General features: G+C 39.6%; 1 protein-coding gene across 1 annotated transcript in view; it reads right to left on the reverse strand.

Moving 5' to 3' along the window:
* The window catches only part of LOC119419584 (activin receptor type-1), a 46,800-nt gene that overhangs the window by 5,374 nt on the left and 19,637 nt on the right, over positions 1-21,789 (reverse strand). The window contains exons 2-8 of the mRNA XM_037686936.1: positions 15,911-15,981; positions 15,087-15,338; positions 11,592-11,864; positions 11,161-11,427; positions 7,142-7,344; positions 2,827-2,926; positions 1,350-1,496 (exon numbers count right to left, since the gene is read on the reverse strand). Of these exons, the coding sequence (XP_037542864.1) occupies positions 1,350-1,496; positions 2,827-2,926; positions 7,142-7,344; positions 11,161-11,427; positions 11,592-11,864; positions 15,087-15,338; positions 15,911-15,981 (1,313 nt within the window). The remainder of the gene's footprint in view (positions 1-1,349; positions 1,497-2,826; positions 2,927-7,141; positions 7,345-11,160; positions 11,428-11,591; positions 11,865-15,086; positions 15,339-15,910; positions 15,982-21,789) is intronic.

Below are 21,789 nucleotides of genomic sequence, written 5' to 3' on the forward strand. Positions count from 1 at the left end.
TATATATATATATATATATATATATATATATATATATATATATATATATATATATAAAGGTTTTATAAACCTTTGCCACACTCTTGCAATACAGTTGTCCCTCGCTACTTCACAGTTCGTGTTTTTGCAGATTCACGATATCGCGTTTTTTCAAAATAAGATTGGACAGGACACAATTGGCTGATTGATGGATGAGCCATGGGTTGTTTATTTAAAATAAATTATTTTAAATGATTTTGCACCATGTGTGCAGCCCACAAGTGCAGGGGAAGTTCCCTCCTGCAGCCTGATCAGTCGATCTCCTTCTCTGCCACACACACGTTTCTCCTGCTGCCTCGTTTTTTTATCTTTCAACTTAAAATTCAAAGTATGTCACATTGTAAAATCATCATAATCACAAAATATAAAAGTGTTAAAACTTATTTTTAATTATTTTAGAACTTCTATGTTCAGTTGTTGAAGTGCAATTGATCAAAAAGTACATTTCTGCTCCGTGCTGCAGAGCTATGTGACATCCTTTGATGTCCTGCTGCACTTCTCTTCTCTACAATTTAAATTTAAATACTGTAATATTTTAAAGAAACAATCCATGCATTGTTTATTTAAAATATTACAGTATGTAAATTTACATTGTTTATTTAAGGAGGGAGTAACAGGTGATGAGTGTGATTACAGCCTGGCACGTCATGACAAAGTTTACTGAACTTGAACTGAACTTGGACTACTGTATCCAAACTTGGCACTTTTTCCACTTCGCAGGTGGGCATGGTCCATAAAACCCGCAATAAATGAGGGATTACTATATTCTAAACAATGTTTCTGAACTTTAAACGCTCTAAAAGAACACAGCATGTCATGATCTCTGTTCTCGGCCACGCCCATTTATCCCCTGCACAGCCGAGATCGACATGCTGCAGGAGGGAGCTTCTCCCTGCACCTGTGGACTACACAGAGGTGTAGCAGTTGTTAAACAATTTTAAATAATTTATTTTAAATAAAAAAAAACCATGCTGACCATGCAGCTCATCCATCAATCAGCCAGTTGTGTGTCATGTCCAATCTTACTTTGAAAAACCACGAAACAGCGAGTCCGTGAAAGTCAAATCGCAATGTAGCGAAGGACTACTGTACTCTCAATCTTGTTTTAGAAATAACAAAACTGGTCAGTGAAGACACTAAAATATACTTTCTTCTGTAATAATGAAAAAATGTAAAAAATAAATTTTGCAGCATATAAATACCTGATTTCCCCCCCGCCAAACAAAAAAGCTTTATATATCTTCACTTCTTTAGCCATGTTTGTACCCTAGCAGCTCCCAGAACCTGCATTTGTGCGATCTCTTACATACCCAAGATGTTCTCATGCCTCAGCAGAACAGTGTTGTAGATTTCTGTTTCTCTGAACCAAGACTTCTCGTCTCTGGAGGAGAAGATTTTAACGGCGACGTTCTCCCCCTGCCACTGACCTCTCCACACCTCACCAAAACGACCCTTACCTGAGAGGTGAAGAAAACAGAAGATATCTCTGAACGCAAACATTTACAAATACCCCGGGAAGTAGCTGTCATGCATCCATAGGCGCATGGAGAAACAAACTAAACCTCTCAGAATTGTTTTTGAGGTAGAGTTAAATTTTCAGCAAACGCTGATCAAGAATAAAATAAATACATTAAACATTAATATTAAAGCTATATGAAAAAGAAAATCATAACAGAGCTAAAGATCTTGCTTTAAAACATACTTTTCAGTAAAAAAAATAAATAAAAAATATATATATATATACAGGTCCTTCTCAAAAAATTAGCATGTTGTGATAAAGGTCATTATTTTTCGAAATCAAGCCGCGTCTCTGGAACAGTTTAGAACATCAGGATGATGTCTGTATCAAAACGTTGCCTAAAAAGACAAATCTGAAAATGAAACATTTTAACTAAATATGATTCAACTCCTGGTTTTATGTGATGGGTCACATTTAACAGGATGGAAGTGACAAAACATGTTTAATTCATATCTGAATGTGTCTTGTGTTTACAAGCAAACTACAGTTTGTTAAAACTACTTGAACTTTGTACTCTGGTGGTTTAGAGGAGGCTGTAAAGACTGTTTCTTACTACCCCCTGGTGGCTATCAATTAATTTGTGTACAGTATATTTAATGTTACAGACACAATTAAAAAGATTAATGAACTCATTTCAAGATGAGCCTCTTAGCATTCCGATTGCTTATGTGCTTGTGTGTTTATGCTGCTGGTAGTTTTTCCACTGACACTTGACAGATTACAAACAATCTTTAACCCAAATTGCAAACTTGGCTCAGGGGACTTCACAGCAGGACGGTTGCATATTCACTCTGGCCCAGTTTCTGAAAATCCTCAAAGTGTTTTCCTCTTTCGCAATTCTGAACATGATTTAATATTTTGATTTGTGAGTACTTGAACTGCTAATATCAAATGCTCTGGCTGAACTCGTTGCTCTTTCAAATGAAGGCAAAGTAGGCGAAACAAACCAAGTCGCTTGAAGATGCTATTGTGTTTTTAAGGCATCTATATTTAAACTCGTGATTGAAAATAAATAAAGTTTAAAAAAAAAGTTGAATAAGACTATGTTCACATTTTTTATTTGATTTTGTGTCCCAGTCTGACTGAGGCTCAATTTGAAACCAAGAACAATCGTTACAGCTGGAACTGACCATGTTTTTTTTTGCCACATGCTCCCACGTCAGCACAATCCAGACGGAGTGATGAGGAGGCAGAGTTTCCTTTTCTCTCTTTTTTTTTTTTTTTAAGAGAACTGCATCTGAGCAAACTGCCTTTAACAAAACACTTACCCACACACTCATTGAGCGTGATTTGTCGAGCAACAGTCCTCTGAACAAGAAACGGGAGTCCTGAGCCACTTCCTGAAGTGCAGGAATGATCCAGCAGATCCTGAAAAAACAGAAACATAAAGAGATCGTGTATTTCACTGTAACCCTGTGTAAGGAAGAAAAAAAGCTCCAAAAAGAGCTGAAAATGATGAAACGCAGAGCATCTGGGACTCAGATGGGGATTAACACAAGCAAGCTGTCTTTGATGTGGCACCCACATGAGATGGAGGCTGGCATGATGTGTGTGTCTCAAGATAATGTGTTAGTGTGTGCGTGCTTCTGCTGGAGGTGCAGACTGCAGAGCACCTCCCCGCTGAGTAAACAACAGAGGAGCCACCTCCTCCCTGGTGACCGGTGTGGGCGCTGGGGATTTTATCTAATCCAAGAGCCAGACTCCAAAACAGGCGCAACGCCGCTAAGCCTTTTATTTTTATCTCATCTACGAGACGTGCAGCGACCCGGCGCTGACGCAGGAGGGCAGTGCGCGGCTACAGAGGCAGCTGGGGGAAAACTAAACGACTGGAACGGGAGGGGAGAAAACAGATTGAAAACAGAGACAAGTGATGCCTCAGATAAACAGATGCATAATGCAAGAGATGCCTGAGAGAATATTTGGAATGCAAGACTGAGGCAGAAAAATGAATGATGACTTACTCTGCAGAGAGGTTACAGCCCTCTTTGGCAAAATCGAGGATAGTCTTTTTAGGAGGGTACATCGGGGCCTGGCCTTTAAACGCCAGAATGCAATCATAAATCTGTGCCATCATTATAATCAGAGGGGCAGCAGGCTGCAGAGCTCATGTGTTTCAGTCATTTGTTTTCCATTGTTCCTCATAACTTCTCATTGCACCTTTTAACACATAAAAAGATGGCTCCATATTTGGACCTTTCTGCCTCGTGAACTGAAAGACTCTGGAAAAACACAAGAGTGTCTGCGAATCTACTCGACAGAAATGACTAACAGCTGAACACAATATTTACATAAAAAGAAAAAAATCTGGAATTTTTGAAGAGCTTGGACGAAAACCCCATTTTTACCAGAGAACTTAAAATTACAAAATGGACACCCAACAAGTCGCTCTCTCTCTGAGCCTTTCTGCTGATCTTGATTACACGGCGCGCGAGCCAGCGAATGTGCCGGGCTGTCTTTCAGACGAAACGCTAACCACAAGACTCCACCTAAACTCTGGATTGGTTTAGCAGACCTCAAAACAGAAACCACTTTGTAGAAGACGCTCAACTCATGGCTGAGTGGAGAGAAAATAAATAGTCAAGACATTCCTCTGAGACTGGTGCAAAAAAAACAAGCCTAAAGACTAAAACGATGCAAAGCACCCTTGTGCACAACACTTACACCGTTTCATCTTAAAAGTTCCACTTTTTTTGCCATATCAGGTAGAGAACAATCTTTAGATTGCATTTAGGTGTTTTTTTTTAATGGTTTGCACTAATGAATCAGGTTTGGAGACATTTTACACACTGACCCAACGTCCACACTGCTTAGGCCTAAACATTACCCGTGTGCATCTAGAACTGAAAACCACACGTTAAGGTTTCTTACTAAGAAGCTATAAACAAGAAGATGGTGGTCTTGAAATAAAATTATAGTTTCGACAAAGCATTACAGTGTCAACAAAAGCTTGTTTATTGTGCCGTCACTTCTCTGTTAGCTCCAAGTTTGTGTTCAAACAGTAGGCAAAAGTCCCAACTCATCAAAGTAAATAAAAGTTTATAAGACGTGTAATTATGAAGGGGAATTCAAGTCTTTTGTTTTTCTCTAAATATTTGCACTTCTGATTCAATCCGCCACCCCGATTCAAAAACAGGACCACTCCTGGTGTCAGTCTTTTCCACATTTTGTCAAAAACACACACAAATGAACAAAAACCGTTTGTCAAATTAAGTATCTAAATGCTGCAAAACAAATACTTTCTAATCAGATGAAAATTGCGCAAAATGAAAAGCTTAGATTTATATTTGTGTCTAAAATTATATCTGTACAGTGGGTATAAAATGTTTAAACACTAAACATGCCTCTGGAGTGATTAGTTAAAAAGATCCATCCCGTTACCAATAAGTCTAACATGCATGTTTTTGGTCTGTGGGAGGAAACCGGAGTACCCGGAGAAAACCCACGCATGCACGGAGAGAACATGCAGACTCCACCCAAAAAGGCCCCCCATGGCTGGGATTTGATCCAGCAACCTTCTTGCTGAGAGGCGGCAGCTCTACAAACTGCGCCACCGTCCTGCAGACAATTCTTAACACTCCCTTTTAAAACTTGTTTTTTAATTTTTCCCATTACAGCTGAGCCAAGTTAGTCTGAGAGCACATGTGTACCAGCCATTCTCAGGTCAATGGGTTCAGGACCAGACTTGATCAGGACTTTGTACATCTGTCCCGAAGCATTCCAGTTTCTTCTTGGCCGTGTGTTTCAGGTCGTCATCATGCTAAAACAAAACTTTCACTCTAGCCTGAGCTCCCATAGATTCTGGAAAAGATTTACACTCAGACTGTTATGCATGCCTGGATAAGCATCTTTCTTTTTATATGGACTACTGGTAGTCCTTTATTGCAGAAGAACTTCCATTCAACAATTTCCTGCGCGATCAATAAAGTTCTAACTTATCTTATAAAATAATACTCCAGTTGTACCCATATTTGACCATTTGGATGAGAAGTGTGGACTCCTTCAAACAAGTGGTTGAGAAAAAGAGCTAAATGGTTAAAATTGTTTTCATCTGATCAAAACATTTTGTTTTTCAGTTTCTTGAACAATTCCCACTTTTACCTTTTTCTGAGGTGTGACAACTCAACTGTAAATGCCTGCATCACAACTTTATAAGCAGTTAAACAACAACAGTTTTCAAACTACTGTATTTTTCGCCCTATAAGTCACGTTTTTTTAAATAATTTGCATGCCCTGCAACTTGTAGTCCGAAGCAATGTATTTATGAATTTTTTCCCCCCATATTTATAAGCCAATTTTTGGCTGAGATATGACCGTTTTCATTAATTCTGACTGAAATTTTTTGAATACTACCATTTCCAACCACTAGATGGCAGCAGAGTAGTAAGGCATGCTGTTGCATCATGTAATAGGTAAACGTGGCTATAATGACAAATTCAAAAGTTCAAGACAAAAACAACTGGGCTTTATTTATTATACTTTATACTTTGTTATTTTTGTCTTCCACTTTCGTTCTGCTCGCTGCTTGGAGCAACCGTCAAACCAGCTGCACCGCCCTGGTAAAATGCAGCTAATTTGACCATTAAAGTGCATTTATTAAGTAAAAGTTCAACTGAGACACACCTTTGCTATAATTTCAAGCAAATAAATAATTGTTTTTAGGTGCTTTTCTTGTTAAATTTCGAAGAAACACGCAGCGTTCCTCCTTTTTTCCTTTTTTTTCCGGCTGCGTGCTCCCGGGCAGCGAGTACTTTTGAAATACAGCTGATTTGACCATTAAGGTCCTTTCATTAAGCAAATGTTAGACTGAGACACATCTTTAATATAACGTGGAGCAAACAAATAATTGTTTTTGGGTGCTTATCTTGTTAAATTCTTGTTAAAGTCCTCTCGTGCACGCTCCTGCGGCCGCCATTTGGCAGCGCATTGATTTTTGGCCCAACACAAGCCCACATTTCCAGCGACTTATAGGGTGGTGTGACGTGTACGGTGGAAAATACGGTACTGGAAATAAGACTTAAGAAAAACATGTAAAAAAATTAATTACATGCACATAATTAAAAAAAAAAACTTTTTCCACAAAACATATGCAGTTGGTTTGACTGACTGTTTTGAAATGGAAAAAAAATAACTGAAACATATGAATTTTCTAATTGTTTAATAAAATTTAGGAAATATTTCAATCTTGATTTATACATTTGTATATACTTTATGAAGAATTGTGTTTATGGTGCCTTTTTAACTCCAGAAGCATTTACACGTCATTTTTTTCCACTTTTAGAGGTCCACTCAGTTTTTTATGAACCAACTCAGAATTTACTTATATACCCCATTTTATTTACTGGCTTAGACTTATTTTAAGAAAAGTCATTGTCCTGTTTAAACCCACGCTCAAAGCTCTCACCATCTTCATATTATAAGGCACAAAAATTAAAAATAATGGGAAAGACTGATCTTAAAGTCTGAAAGACCAGCCGATCAAGACTGATTTTGAGCATTGATTTTTCTAACGATTGTCAAATGATCTATTTCTTTGTCAGACGCATAGTATTGGAGTTTGTATCCCTTAAGGTTTGCCGTACTCACCGCCAGCGTGCTTTCCCCCACATTAGAAGCTATAAGTCCATCAATTGTTCCATATTCAGCATCTCGGGATGTGAGCCTTTCCATCTGGTTGCGGTGAATGCGTCTGAACACGAAGATAGCCACGGCAGAGAGGAAGATGAGAACAATGATGGGCGCCACAATGGCAAGTACCAGTGTGGTCATGCTGTAGCTGGACAGCTCATCTATAAAAAACAAACAGAAAATTATCAAAATTAGTTTGACAATAATAAAAAAAAAACATCATCAGTCTTCTGTTCTGATTGAATTTGACTTTTTGAAGCCAAAACATAAACAACCCATATGTCTGCAGCACTCTGAAGACGTTAGGTGAATAAGAGAAATAAAAAAGTGTTGACTCGTGGATATTCAGAGTGGATTTCATCACATAGAAAAAGGCCAACTTGATGAACTGACCATTCACACATTCCAAACATTGCAAGGCAGAGACTGCTCTGCAGCGCCAACAACGTTCCCACTTTTCTCAACTTGCATAACGAACTCCTTCTTCCTCAAAACATGCAACTATCAGTGTTTGGGTGCTCAGTAGACTCGAGCACAGCCTGTTGAAGAGGACGAGTTTAGCTAGAAAACATCTTAAAAGCCGCTCTTTTTATATTTGCGGTAAGAACTGATACAAGTAGTTTTATATTACAGTAAACATACAGCCAGTTGAGAGAAATGTTCCACTTAATTACATCATTACATTTTGACCCAGTACTCACAAGTATTATAAATATTACACAGAGCGCTGCTGTTAAAGGAAATTACAGGTAAAAGTAACAACATGAGACAACAGCTCTGTGTGCAGCTGCCAGTCTTCAACCCCTTAGTGGCCTCACTTTCTGAGCTCTTGTCAGCCAGCTCCGACAGCCACTGAAAGGACAGAGGAAGAAGCAGACCGTGACTAAATAATATTCTAAACCAGGCCAGTTGCCCTCCAACTCCCCCTTATCTGTATTACAAGCTGCCAGGAGTGTGACCACACCGAGGTGCAACAGAACCGCCAGGAGAGATGATTTTAGCTGATGGCAAAAGCATTTCTGTAGAACAGCAGATATAAATACTATGAACACATACACACAAAAACATTTAAATATTAAATGACTGATCCGTTTACAATTATGAAACAGTGGTTAGTATGCACCTTGCTCTAATTAAAGTAAATGAGTACAATTATCCCTCCTGGATGCCTCCACCTGCAAAAGCATTGGAATGATACAGCTAGTTTTATAAACAATTACCGTATTTTCTGGCATATAAGTTGCAGGTTTTTTGCATAGATTTGTCAGTCCTGTAGGTTATACGACGGAACGACATGTAAAGCCGTTTTGACCATTAAATAAATGCATAATAAACGCGACGGGTCAGCAGTGACTCATAATAAATGCAACTTATACGCAGAAGCGACTTATATATTTTTTTCTCTTTAGGATGCTTTTTTTGTGTAGTGAACCAGATGACCTGATGATCTGACCCTTATCTGACCCTGATGACCTCAAATCTACCAGATGGACAGAGACTGTTATTTTCATTGATCTGAATAAGTCTGAGCCATCTGATGACTTTCTTTCTTGAATTAATCAAGCAGAAAAGACAATCCTCTATAATCATTACTGTTTTACAAATGTTTTGATAATCAATTGTGTTAGTTTCACTCAATGCTTACAGGTTGAAAAGAACTACTCATTTTTATTTTACATAAACAGTAAGTAATGATTTTTATTCCTCATTCAAAGAAGAAATCACCTGAATATGCATTTCTTGATTTTCTGTCTGAAATGAGTCAAGTCGTAAGTATGTGAAAGGTTGGTTTTCGGTCAACTAAAATGTTTACCGAGAAAGATGTCATGTTTAAACTTTTTCAGAAGATTACCAAGAGTTGACTCCACGAAGTCTGCTCTCCTGCAATAATCTCTCTGTCAGTTGTTAAAACAATCTCATTCTCTGACCTTGGCTTAGATAACATCTTACGTCACAAAACCACTCCTCTTTCTGGTCCATCCACGAATCAGAAAGCTCTGAAGTAAACTCGGAAGTAAACTCATTTAAAATGTGACAACTTCCCGGTTCTGGGAGAGAGTTGGAATGGTGAAGAGTGCAGTAGATTCCATGGAGTGCAGTCGGTTCCAAGAGATTCCAGAGTTAGAGTTATGGAGAGTTTTGGAGTTGGAGTCTGAGAAGATCTGAAAGAGTCTGAGAGCTGCTGACAATGAAGAGTCAGAGTTGCCGAGAATCCAGAGACGTTTGGGATTATAATTCTGTTTTGAGCTAACCACGCACGACTCTCCAAGGATTTTAGCTGTTCTCAACGGAGACGCTGATATCAGTCTGAAGGTTCTTACTGAGGTGATCTATCGTCAACAAGGTAACGGTTTCTTCTTCGACTAAAGTGTACCTGGGATAAGCTGAGATACCTGATGGGAGCGTGCAATTTCTGGTCAAACAGATTAAATTCCCTCACATATTCCTCTGTAAGATAAATCTCAATTTCCTCTTAAACTCACCTCTCTCTCATAAATCAGTACAGATATTTTTAGAAATATCTGAAGCAAAGTCCTCAAATCACCGCCGAGTGATTTGAAGTTCATTATTTGTGAAACTGTCTGTTATTATTTTCATATTTTGCCAAATTAATGTAAATGTTTGATGTTAAACTTTGATTCTGAAAATAAATGACTCCATTCATTTGATGGGTCAAAGGTAATAACGTCTCTCGTTCGCATTTCTGTTAAAATTCAATGCACGACATTACAGTCAGAAAAATGAAGAACTCGTGAAAAGTATGCATAAATATATACCACATATATTTGTCATACAACAAGTGACACGTACCCACGTGACTCACTACATTTGACGGATGCGACTTATACTCCGGAGCAACTTATACGCCAGAAAATACGATAGAATATTTTCACCTAAATTCTGATGGTATGTTTGGTGCAAAAAAGTACAGCACTATGAATATCTTATTTATTCATAGTAGCTGTGAAGCATAGTGGTGGCAGTATTGTGCTTTGGGACTGCTTTTGTTGGAAAAGCCTGTAACTTTAGTTTTGGTGGCGGGATTAAAATGCTAAAAACTAGTCAGCTTTGGGGAAAAAGCTGATAGAAAGTCAAAATTGAAGAGGAATTTTGTCTGTTTGACAGTCATGCTAAGTATATTTTCAAATCAACAAGGATTAATCAAGGAGTCAAAATACTGAAGAGTAAACCAGAACCCAGATTTGACTCCATTTGAAAAACTGGGTTGATTTAAAGAAAGCTGTACACGGACGATAAGTTTGAAATACTAGTACAATATATAATTTAGAGACTTTTTGCACAAACAGGCGGAAAAAATGACTATGAATGTTAATGTATTATAATGTATTACATTAAAAAATTATTTTAAGGCCTTTATAGCTACGATTCAGAGAAATAAGTGACAGCATTTAATCATCGGTCTGTGAAAAGTAAAGTTGCTCACTGTGTGTGTGTGGGATATTTGAAACTCCTGTGAGTTTACACAGCACATGTAGTCAGGAAGCCTAAATCCCATTTTAAGGTTTGCACAGATTCTAATTGTTTACCATCTATATATCATTATATCATAATATGACAGTAGCCAAGTGTCTAAAAGCTCTTTGAAACATACCAACAGCAATGAGAAGCAGCTAAATCATTTTCACATGGTGGAACTTGTTAAACAGAGCTATATTTGAGAGGAACTGCACCACTCCAACAGCATAGCTGTTATATTCACAAGAAAAAAAATGTTTACTTAATCTGAAGACACCATCTTTATTGTGACTGGCATTTGTCAAATCAGAAGATGAACCATCAATAAAAAACAACTTTAAGTCCTTTACAGCCTTTTCATTGCATTTATTTATCAAGCTGACCAGTACGCTGAACTGTGTTAATCAAAGAGACAGGAAAAGTTGAAAAAAAAATATTAGAGCCACACCTTTAGTAGTTTTGTGAACTTCTAATGTATTCCAGACATTATTGTGCTGTACCTCTGATGGGAAGCTCCACAGTGCTGTTCAAGTTACACAGGTGACCTTGGCAACACTCGACAATCTGATCTCTGGATGGCGGGGTCTTGCAAGTCAATGTGCTCTGCTCATACACCTTAAAGCAGCCTTTCTGATACACTGGGGAGCCGGCATTGACTGTCAGGGATGAGAAACACTGATGGCCTGTGCAGCGATTCCCTGTTACACACGAGATGCCCTCGCACACACACTCGTGCTCATCTACGATCAGGGACTTCATATCTCCTTCTGTAAAAGATTCAGCAAGAAAACAAGCTTGAAAATAATTAGTTTATACTTTTTTTTTTTTTTTTAAAGACTCATGAATTAGTGTTATTTAAACGTACAGATATTCTGAGCCAAAGTTATGTGACAGAAGCCAACTCAAATTTGTACAGTGCACACAAAGTCACCTTTCGCAGGAACTTGCACAGTAACGTTCATGTTACACAGATGGCCCTGGCAGCACTTGACAACATGAAGCGATGAGTGTGGCGTGGCACAGGTGGTTCTGCCCTCGTTGTCGTCCCTCAGGCAGCCCTTCTGTTGGACGGCTGCCCCGTCGACCATTTTCACAGAAGAAAAGCACTGCTGGCCTGTGCAGCGATGGTCAAGTGCACACAAATCTCCCTCACATACACACTCCTGGTCTCTGAGGACTGGTCTGCCTGCCGACTGTTCGACATCTGATGCAGAGATATGGAGAAAAAAACCCATTAGACCAACACCATTAATCCTTTAAATTAAATAGCATTCACTCACGTCAAACATGTAGGTGGAAAACATCATTTTACTGGTCAGCCACTACAGAAGCCGCAGACGTTTAAATTTGTTTTCCTTTTTGAAATCCAACACCTGCTACTATAAAATGGATTTCTGGCCAACACCATCCGCCTTTCAAAAATAAATTCAGACTGAAACAATATCCTGCACTACTTTAAAACTTGTGCATTCCTGTTCTTTAAATAACTCACTCCAGGAAAATATGTTAACGATTAATATATACACACTTCGTCAACTGTTCGTGATAGTGACCAAAACCTTTTAGATATATTGGAAGAATCTGCCGCACAAGGACGTTCAAATAGTGCGTTTCCAGTTGCGAGAATGGGGTTCAGAAGCTGAAAGTTAAAGCCACTGAAAGAGATTCATGATTCATGCAGTTTTCCATCTTTCTTCTATAAGTTCAAATATATATGTTTGTTTTCCCCCACTTTGTTTGGCTTCAACAAGTTATTTGAGATTTAAAGAAATGTCATATTACACCGTGATTGACAGTATGACAGCCTGTTAGTGAAGGAGGCTGTGTAGGCGGGACTTTTGTATCAAGGGTGCAGCCCCACATCCCGCAGTGGGCAGACTGACTTCAAAAACATAACATGGTAGCTCTCAAAGTACCGTAACTACCGTTCTACAAGCCACTACTTTTGTCTCACGCGTTGTACCCCATGGTTTATATGCAGGAGCATCTTATTCATGTATTTGTTTCATAATTATCAAAATTTATATTTTTATATTTTATTTTGAAGAACTTCCTGCTGTCCCTCGATAGCTTCCTGCCACTGACTAACTTTCCTTTGACAGAGCTGGGCGCTCTGGCTCCCAGCACCCTGCCCCTCATGGAGGCAGGCGTTTGTGACACAGACATAATGCCCTCAGGTAATCAGATGTACAAGGACTTTTGCTCACGTTTTCAAATACCCAACCATAACTCCACCCACTCCGTCATCATGTGACCAGAAGTCTAACCTGAACGACAAACGAGGTACTCTCGAAGACCAGGCCCCAAGAAAGACGTGACTTCATTTCTTCAGATCGTTCCAGTGTTGTTTATCGTATTTTGCGTTTCATGTACAGACCTGTTCATTTGTTCAGCGATAATAGAAAACGCACGGAAAATTTCTTATGACGCAGCTTTCATGTTAAAAGCGATCGATCGGCTGTCGGAGGAAACGGCTTGCAGCCCGTAAGCTGCATCAACGTGTGTCGATGGTCGGGCATTGGAGACGCAAAGCAGTCAAGTCTGGTACATGTTTTAATAAAAGTTTTTAAATTCTTTCGTGCGACATCTTTCTGTGTCGGTAAATATGCATTTATATACCGGGATCTCGTTTTAAACTCACATCTGAACACGAAGCGGAGATTCAGAAGGAGTCTTCCCCCCTCCCCTTCCATCTAAGAGAGCTCAATGGTGGACAAGTCATCAGATTTATTTTTAAAGCGTCAGTCAAGCTTGGTACATATTTCAATAAAAAAATTTTAATAAAATCTTCCTGTGTATGGTAAATATATGTTTAAATAAAAGTGTTTACCAAAAAAAAAAAAATAAATAAATAAATCAATGGTACTAATTTAATTAATATTTACTGCATTCTACCGGTACTATTTGACTTTAGGTCACATGACCTTGATAAAACTGTGTAAACCGGCAAATAATTTTTAAATAATTTCAGTTACCTAGGTGTTGGCACTGCTCTGTCCAGTGATTATGCTTATTGTATTCATTTTGAAGGTATAATGGTTTGAACCATGAGTCACACAGCGAAGCTTCATGACAATCTTGCAGTCTGAGAAACATGTTGAAAGTAAGCTATATTCTGTGAAACTCCATTTCCATGGCTGATTCTTGTACTACAACAATAAAGCTGCAAATAGCCGGAGCAGTCTGGGGTCACAGTTCCTGACAAACGATGGATGCCCGCGGCTAAATATCCGGAGCGTCTTATTTATGTACAAAATTATGATTTATCTTATATTTAACAAGTGCGGGTTAGAGACAGGCGCGTTCTAAAGCCCGACAATTACGGTACAGACATTTTGGCTTCAAGTCTGAGCAAAGGGAGAATACGGAGCTGATTTGTTCATCTTTGATAATGTGAATGGTCAAAACCATTTGGATAAAGACACATAAAGCATATGTTATAGAATCTGCACTCAAGGCGAAGCAGATGGCCACTTGTCCTGAGCCTGGTTCTGCTGGAGGTTCCTTCCTCATGAGGGAGTTTTTCCTTTCCACTGTTGCCTTCATGCTTGCTCAAGATGAGAGTCTGCGACGAAGTGAAGACTCAAAGCAATCTTCTGGCTCCTCACATAAATAATATAATCAACTTACTTTTTATGTATGAATGTTTCTGTTCAGTGCCCTGAGATGACTTATGTTGTGATTTGTCACTATATAAATAAATTGAATTGAACTGAAGTGCAATGCAATTGACAAGTAACAAGAAGTACATTAAAATGTTTATTTTAAGTCAAATCATCCCTGCGTTGGAAACTTTTGAAGCAACAATGAATTCATCTTCCACAGATGCTTTCTATCCTTTCTGAAGCCTAAAGAGAGAACAACTCTTCCACTGCCTAAATAATTGTAACTTCATCCATCCATCCATTATCTTTACCCGTTTATTTCATTTTGGGTCACGGGGGTCGCTGGTGCCCATGTCCAGCAATCACTGTGCGAGGGGCGAGGTACACCCTGGACGGGTCGCAAGTCCATCACAGGGCCACATAGAGACAAACGAGACAAACAACCATTCACTCTCTCAGTCACACCTAGGGACAATTTAGAGTTACCAATCAGCCTAACATGCATGTTTTTGGTCTGTGGGAGGAAACCGGAGTACCCGGAGGAAACCCATGCATGCACGGAGAGAACATGCAAACTCCACCCAGAAAAGCCCCTGGACCGGGGTTTGAACCAAGGACCTGCTCGCTGAGTGGCAGCAGCTCTACCAGTTGCGCCACCGTGCTGCCCCATAATTGTAACTTGAATTGCACATTTAACTCTTTATAAGGGGTCTACACAGAGAAATTCTCAACGTGTTGAAAACACAGATAGCATGTTATGTGGTCAACAAAAGGCTGAATGTTAATAGTTAAAACCTCATGTCTATTTGCAGACCACTCACCTTTTACTGGGGACTGCAGGGAGATGTTCATGTTGCACAAATGCCCAACACAGCATTTCACCACCAGCTCAGGAGTTGGTGGGTTTCCACAGCGCATGGGACCATCTTCAGTACCCACAATGCATCCCCTCTGAAAAACTGACGTCCCGTTCAGAACAGAGAGAGAAGTAAAGCACTGTTGGCCATAACATCTATCCCTGTTGCTGCAGGATGGTCCGTCGCACAAACATTCATTTTTTATACTTTCTTCCTCTGAAAAAGAAAATTGAAAGCAAATCAGAATCCCCCTATAGAAAACACAAATCCTGCAATGAAAGACCCTTTCTTTATGCAAGGGAGACAATAATCACAGTTTGCTTTTTTCTATACATATGGGGGAAAGGTGTGGATGCCACTGTGAAAAGCACTTTCCATTGCAATCCACCATCACTGCAGCTGTTTAAAATAACAGTGCCAGACAGCAGATGAGAGGGAGACAGACTGAGGAAGGGGTAGTGAAAGGGAAAAAAGTGTGATTTTTGTCTACGCATGCAAGACACAAGAAGGGAGGCAGGAAAGGCTTGAGATGCACCATACTGACTGAACTGAAAAAGAAAAGATGAATCATGAATGTCTGGCAAACACCTTTTCAGTGGGTTAATATATATTTAGTGAACATGAGTGTCATACATTAATTATAGAGTTTGAATTAGTAAGCTGATGGTTAACAGTAAACACAGAAGAAGCATTACATCCTATGCTTGGAGAAACCCTACCCCATTTAGCTAAAGTTTCATATTATTAGGTCTCCTGTGATAAGTTTTGCTTTGTGACTAAATGCTTACCCTTTATGCTGGAACACGGTAGAACCAGTGTGAACAGAACCCAGAAAAAGGCTTTAGTCATCATTGTATACCTGAAAGAAAAAAAAAAAAGCAGATAAATACTAAATGAGAGACATCTTTCAAGCGTTATAAACAGAATGAAAATGAGCACGAAAAAAGTTTGTGTACATTGGAAAATAATTTTCTGTACTCCACTCAGTAAGAAAGTGAGATGAACGAAGATGGTACAATTTGCCATCCACCTCAAGGTGCTGGAGGGCACAACTTTACAAATAGAGACTTTCTCATTACAAAAAAACTAAGTAAAGTGGGTCTCATGTCTTCCTGTTGTCCTGGCAACAAGGCATTGAGTGGCATGCAATGGGGAAACTGGTGCTCTCATTGGCTGGCTGTGTGAGAGTGACTGTGTTGATGTACGTGTGTTGGAGGGACAGAGTGCTTGGCAAATGAGGGAAGAGGAGCAGACAGACATTAGGAGGAAGAGGAAGAGAAGAGGGTACAGGACAGTAAATAGAACAGCCAAGTTATCCTCAATACAGTACTATTATTTACACACCTGGAACATTGAGATAGAAATTGTAAAGCACATGTCTAAATGACAGATACTTGGCAACAAACTAGTTCAACTATCAAAGCAAACTGAAAAATGAAGAAAAAAAAATACAATTTTTAACAATATTATTTAAGTTTTCTAAAGACATAGCCTGGAGTGTTCCCTGTTCCTGTTAAACCGAGCACGAGGAACATTATCTTGGCAGCGTGAGCGTCTGAGTGCATCTGTGCCGCTGATAAATACCCCAACACCACCTACCTCAACACCCCCCACCCCACCCCCCACCCCCAAGCCTTTGTGCCCATCTCCCAGACATAAATGATTAAGCATGTAATGTTAGCATTAGCCCAACGGCAGCGTCTGTACAGTGACGCTCAAACAGACCACATGCTGCTCCTTTAATCAGGGCACAAAACAGAGGCTGCCACACAGAGATAATCAGGAGCTGTGTCTGCTCCCTTGGGACGAGAGGGGTGGAGGAACGGTAGTCGGTGCAGAGAATGGGCACGAGGGCATGTGGAGGCATTGCTTGGGTGCGACTGGGGGGCAGTAGGTCAAAGAGAGGAGTAAGAAGGACTGCTACAGTGATGTGTAAGTCTAGTGTCAACACCCATAGGACGGGGGGGGGGGGGGGGGACTGTGAAGTGAAGGATGGTGGTGTCTGTATAAATTTATGTGTAAAGAACTATAACATAAATACTAGTGTTCTGCAAAACTTTGCCCACTTATTTTATAGTGACGCATTAACCAGTCATTCAAAACCAACACAGTAATTACCTCACCTCAATTAGCAGAGCAGAACACGTCTTGTGGTTTTACTTAATTACTTCAAACAGCTAATGATTTGCTGTATTCCTATTTAAATTTACTGCCAAAAACCCATAGGAAAAATCATCTACCTCACATTGTGAAAAATACTCTCCAAGAAGTAAGCACCCCAACCATCCAGCCCAACCAATTATGTGTTTATACAGGTTGTATGCTGTTTATCAGACTGTAGGGATACAGCACTTAATCAAGCCTTTGTATCAAGGATCAAATGACATTTCGGGTCACCGTGTCTCCATCATGTTTACAGCTGGTCTCCTCATAATGCAGCATGATAGATAACAATTTAAACAGAGTACCAAAGTTGTATTTTTTATGTAGCAATACATTACAAGTTTACATGCATGCAAAAGTTAATTATATACAGTATTTACTTTACACACACACACAAAGGACAAAATAAATAAAGCCTCATCCACACTCCGAGGCATGAAGAAACATGAAGCTGCCTAACGGCTTTTGGAGTCCTGATACTGGAAACCTCAGAATGGATTCTTGGGAAGGAGCAAGGCAGGTCTAGCATCTGCAGAACTGATTGCGATCTGAGTACACAGTTTTGTGGAGCTCCGGGAGTGTGTATTGCAGCCCTCTTCTCCCGTGTATTGAATTCTTTGGCCGTGTTGTGTAGCGACGAGCGCTCACAAAACTGACATGCAGCCAAGGGTGTGCTCTCAACCCCTCTTGTTCTCCGATTCAGTGTCGTTTTAGGAAACTAGATTGAATTCCAGATGGTTTTTTTATAGCTTTCGATAAGCCTTTTAATTTCTTGCATTTGATACCAATAAACCTAGCAAGAAAAAAAAATACATTACAAAAAGAAGGGACCAAATAATATTGATGCAATACTAGTGAATTTTAAAAAGATCAAGTGAAAGGGATTTTTTTTATGTGCAAAATGTCTGTTAAGTATATAACAGTGTTTAAAGAGATATTTTTGTTTATTACATGTTCATTCTTTTATTTTGAAGGACACAGTAACGGGGTCAGAAGTTGCGCTGTAAAGGCGAGATGAAAGGGAAAATAAATAAATAGCGGAGACACCGTTCGTTGTATTGATCATTTTATCTACTACTAAATGTGTTTAACAATAAAAATAAATGGTACAAATTTAATGAATATTTACCATATTTTACAGGTATTATTTGACTTCTGGTCACATGACCTCGATAACAATGCTGGGTAAAATTGACAGGTGTATAATTTTTAAATAATTTGGGTTACGTAGGTGTTTGGCACTGTTCTTCCAGTGATTATGCTTAGATAGTTCTTGTGTTCATTTTGTACGTTGAATGGTTTTAACCACGAGTCAGAGAGTGAAACATCATGAAGACTTATGGCGGCGATCGTTCAGTCTGAATGTGTTGAAAGAAAGCTATGGTCTATGAAACGCCAGCAGACGGCTGATTCTTGTACTACAACAAGAAAGATGCACGTTATGCCAGAGATGGCTGGGCACAGATGAGCGGTGGGTGCCCCCGGCTTAATAACTGGCGCGTCTTATTTATGTACAAAATTATGATTTATCTTATATTTACTATGCACGGCTTAGAAACAGTTGTGTTCTACAGCCTGAGAATTATGGTAGTGTCCAGCAGATGTGTTGCTGGTGACTTTGAGTAACTTCCTGTGGATCAAAAGTCTGTCTTCATTCATCCATGCATTATCTTTTACCCCGCTTCTTTTTTTTCAGGTCGTGGGCGTTGCTGGTGCCCATGTCTAGCAGTCACTGTATGAGAGGTGTGGCACACCCTGGACAGGTCGCAAGTCCATCACAGGGCCACAGAGACAAGACAATCAACAAGTTACACTCTCACAACTAGAGCCCATTGTAGAATTACCTGTAAGCCTAACATGCATGTTTTTGGTCTGTGGGAGGAAACCAGAGTGTCTGGAGAAAACCAGCACACGCACTGAGAAAACATGCAAACTCCACCCAGAAGGGTCTCTGGCTGGGATTAGGCCCGGCAACCTTTTTGCCAAAAAGCGACAGCTCTACTAACTGAGCCACCGTGCCGTTGCCTTTGTTCATATCGAATTTAAATTTGTTAATGACGTGAAGACTATTTGTTTCTTATGCATTGTAAAGTTTTGTTCTCAGCAAAGATAAAGAAAAAACAAATCTAGAAAGCAAAGTTTAATTTTGAGCAGTATCTGGTTCTGGTAGATTTTGTAACTGAAAAACTGAAACAAGACTAGAGTAGAAATGCTTCACTTTGTACTTCAACAGTATTAAGGCTATACCACTTAAGTTATTTGGTTTAAATGAAATTCAAAGTGCAGGGGTAATCCTTTAAACATATTACTTCTGCTTAAGGAATCAATATTTTTTTCCACAGTATCCCTTATGATGATTTCTGAACCTTTGCAACCTTCTACATGAAGGGATAAAAGACCACATTTGAGCTGAACACAAATCAACCAAAGTGTGCACAACCTAAAAGAAATCTCTAAAACAGACATGGCCTAGTGAAAAGTGTGTTAGGCTTGACTCCTGCTGAGTGCTACTGGAGACACATAAAAGCAAACCTTCCTATCATGGCTCACATTTTTTGACGGCACATTTCCTACTCGACTCTTTCCCTAGATCCCACTCTAGAGAGCTATCTGGACTACTCTTAAGAGGTTGAGAAGAGCTTAAAGTGATTATGTAGAGATGATTACATATGCTTTTCACGTTCCGTTAATACAACTGAACCCTAAAAATGCCTGCAGCCAGTTATGATGATTGAGAAACCATCTTAAAAGTTGGTACACTGAAAAAGATTAAAAATTTCTACTATTATGCTGAAAATGTTATGATTCATTATCTCAAACTGACTGCTGAAACAGCTTTCCACAGCAACTAAAGCATGTGTGCCTGGATGCTTTAATATTTTTGGTCTATTTTGTATGCAGGTCAGGTAAACGAGAGAATGAGAAAACACTACTTTGTCTGATGAGCATGGCGCATCACTGAGGTTGAAGACGAAGGTTTGCTGAAGCTGTACAGGAGCTGCTGAGTCATCATACTGGCAAAAAGGCAAAAAGGGAGATAAGATGTGGAATCAGTGTCTGAGCTGGCAGGCTGGCATGGTTACCATGGCACAAACAGCCTAGGCACTGAGGAAACTGCAGCAAACTGCAGGACGGCGAGTGGAAGAAACAGCCCGAGAGTGAGGCAATGCAAAGCCCTGTTCGTGTCCCTGTTACTCTCCCTGACCTGCAACCAGACAGCCAAAGAGCCAGCATGCCATCAGGGACACAGATGGTTTGCTCCTAGGTGGATGCGAGTTTAATGCAGACCTAAGGGCAATAGCTATGCTTTTTACTGCAGCCCAAATTCAAATTTACACAACAGCATGGCAGATCAACACGCTCACCTTTCTATGCCAAATAAAATATATGTAGAAAGACAAAAAAATGCACAATCGTATCCTAAATCCTAAAACGATAGGAGACACTCGAAGCAAAGCAGACCTTAAAAATATTATAAAGGAAATTAAAATCAAGTCAAGATTCTTTATTGTCATTCACACCACATGCGGTACATACGGTGGAACGAAACTGTGTACACATGGTCCCAGTTACATCCAACAAAAGTATAAATTGTCAAGAAAAACAGTAGTAAGATCTAAGATATGAACTAAGAAATATGCTAAAATTGAGGCTACAGTAAGCACAAATAGTACAAAAACAATATGCCGAACAACAGCAGCACGAACATGAGTCTGTGTGAGCAGAGGAGTACGAATGAATGAATGCATGGAGATAAAATATACCTTAAAGCACATAAATGGGCCAAACGTCAAAATTAAAATTGATCTTATCCATTTACATGTGGAAAGACAATATAGATAAACTCTCAAGCTTCCAAAGAATCTTGTGTTTCCATAATTTCCACAAAACACAAGCAACACATGTATAAAGTGGCAATGGTCTCAACAAATGTGCCATGTGAAGAAACATGAATCATAATGTTTTAATTCATGCTCAATAATACATCCATACATCAATACATCCATCCTCTTCTGCTTATTTCAAAGTTAGGTAGCGGGGCAGCAGTTTGAGCAGGAAGGCCCAGACATCTCTTTACACATCCACCTCTTCTGGGAGGATTCTAAGGCGTTCCCAAGCCAACCAAGAGATTTATGTTGTTTTTTCCATTGGTAACGGTACAGCACGGTTCGACTCGACTCAACCCGTCAATCAAGATAGTAGGCATGTAAGCAAATGACCAATCGGTGAACTCATTTTGTCTCGGTAAAAGTCCCTTGCCTGCGGAGCTGACTGCAGCCGATCGAGTGTACGCTCGAGTAGGAAGTCTCAACCATCTGTGGACAGTGTGCGCAGTTTCCACGCGGCTGACAGTCCGCCCGAGTCTGTGGGAACTTTCAGAGTGTGGGGGTGGAGTTTTAAAGCAGCGCTAAACTAGATCCATATGCAGATTGCCCTATCAGTTCTCACAGTAGGGGTTCATTAGGGTCTTTGTTAGTTTGACTCACAGTGGAGCCACTCTGGT

Source organism: Nematolebias whitei, chromosome 13, assembly GCF_014905685.2.
Source record: "Nematolebias whitei isolate Nwh7 chromosome 13, NemWhi1, whole genome shotgun sequence".
Classification (NCBI taxonomy): Eukaryota; Metazoa; Chordata; class Actinopteri; order Cyprinodontiformes; family Rivulidae; genus Nematolebias; species Nematolebias whitei.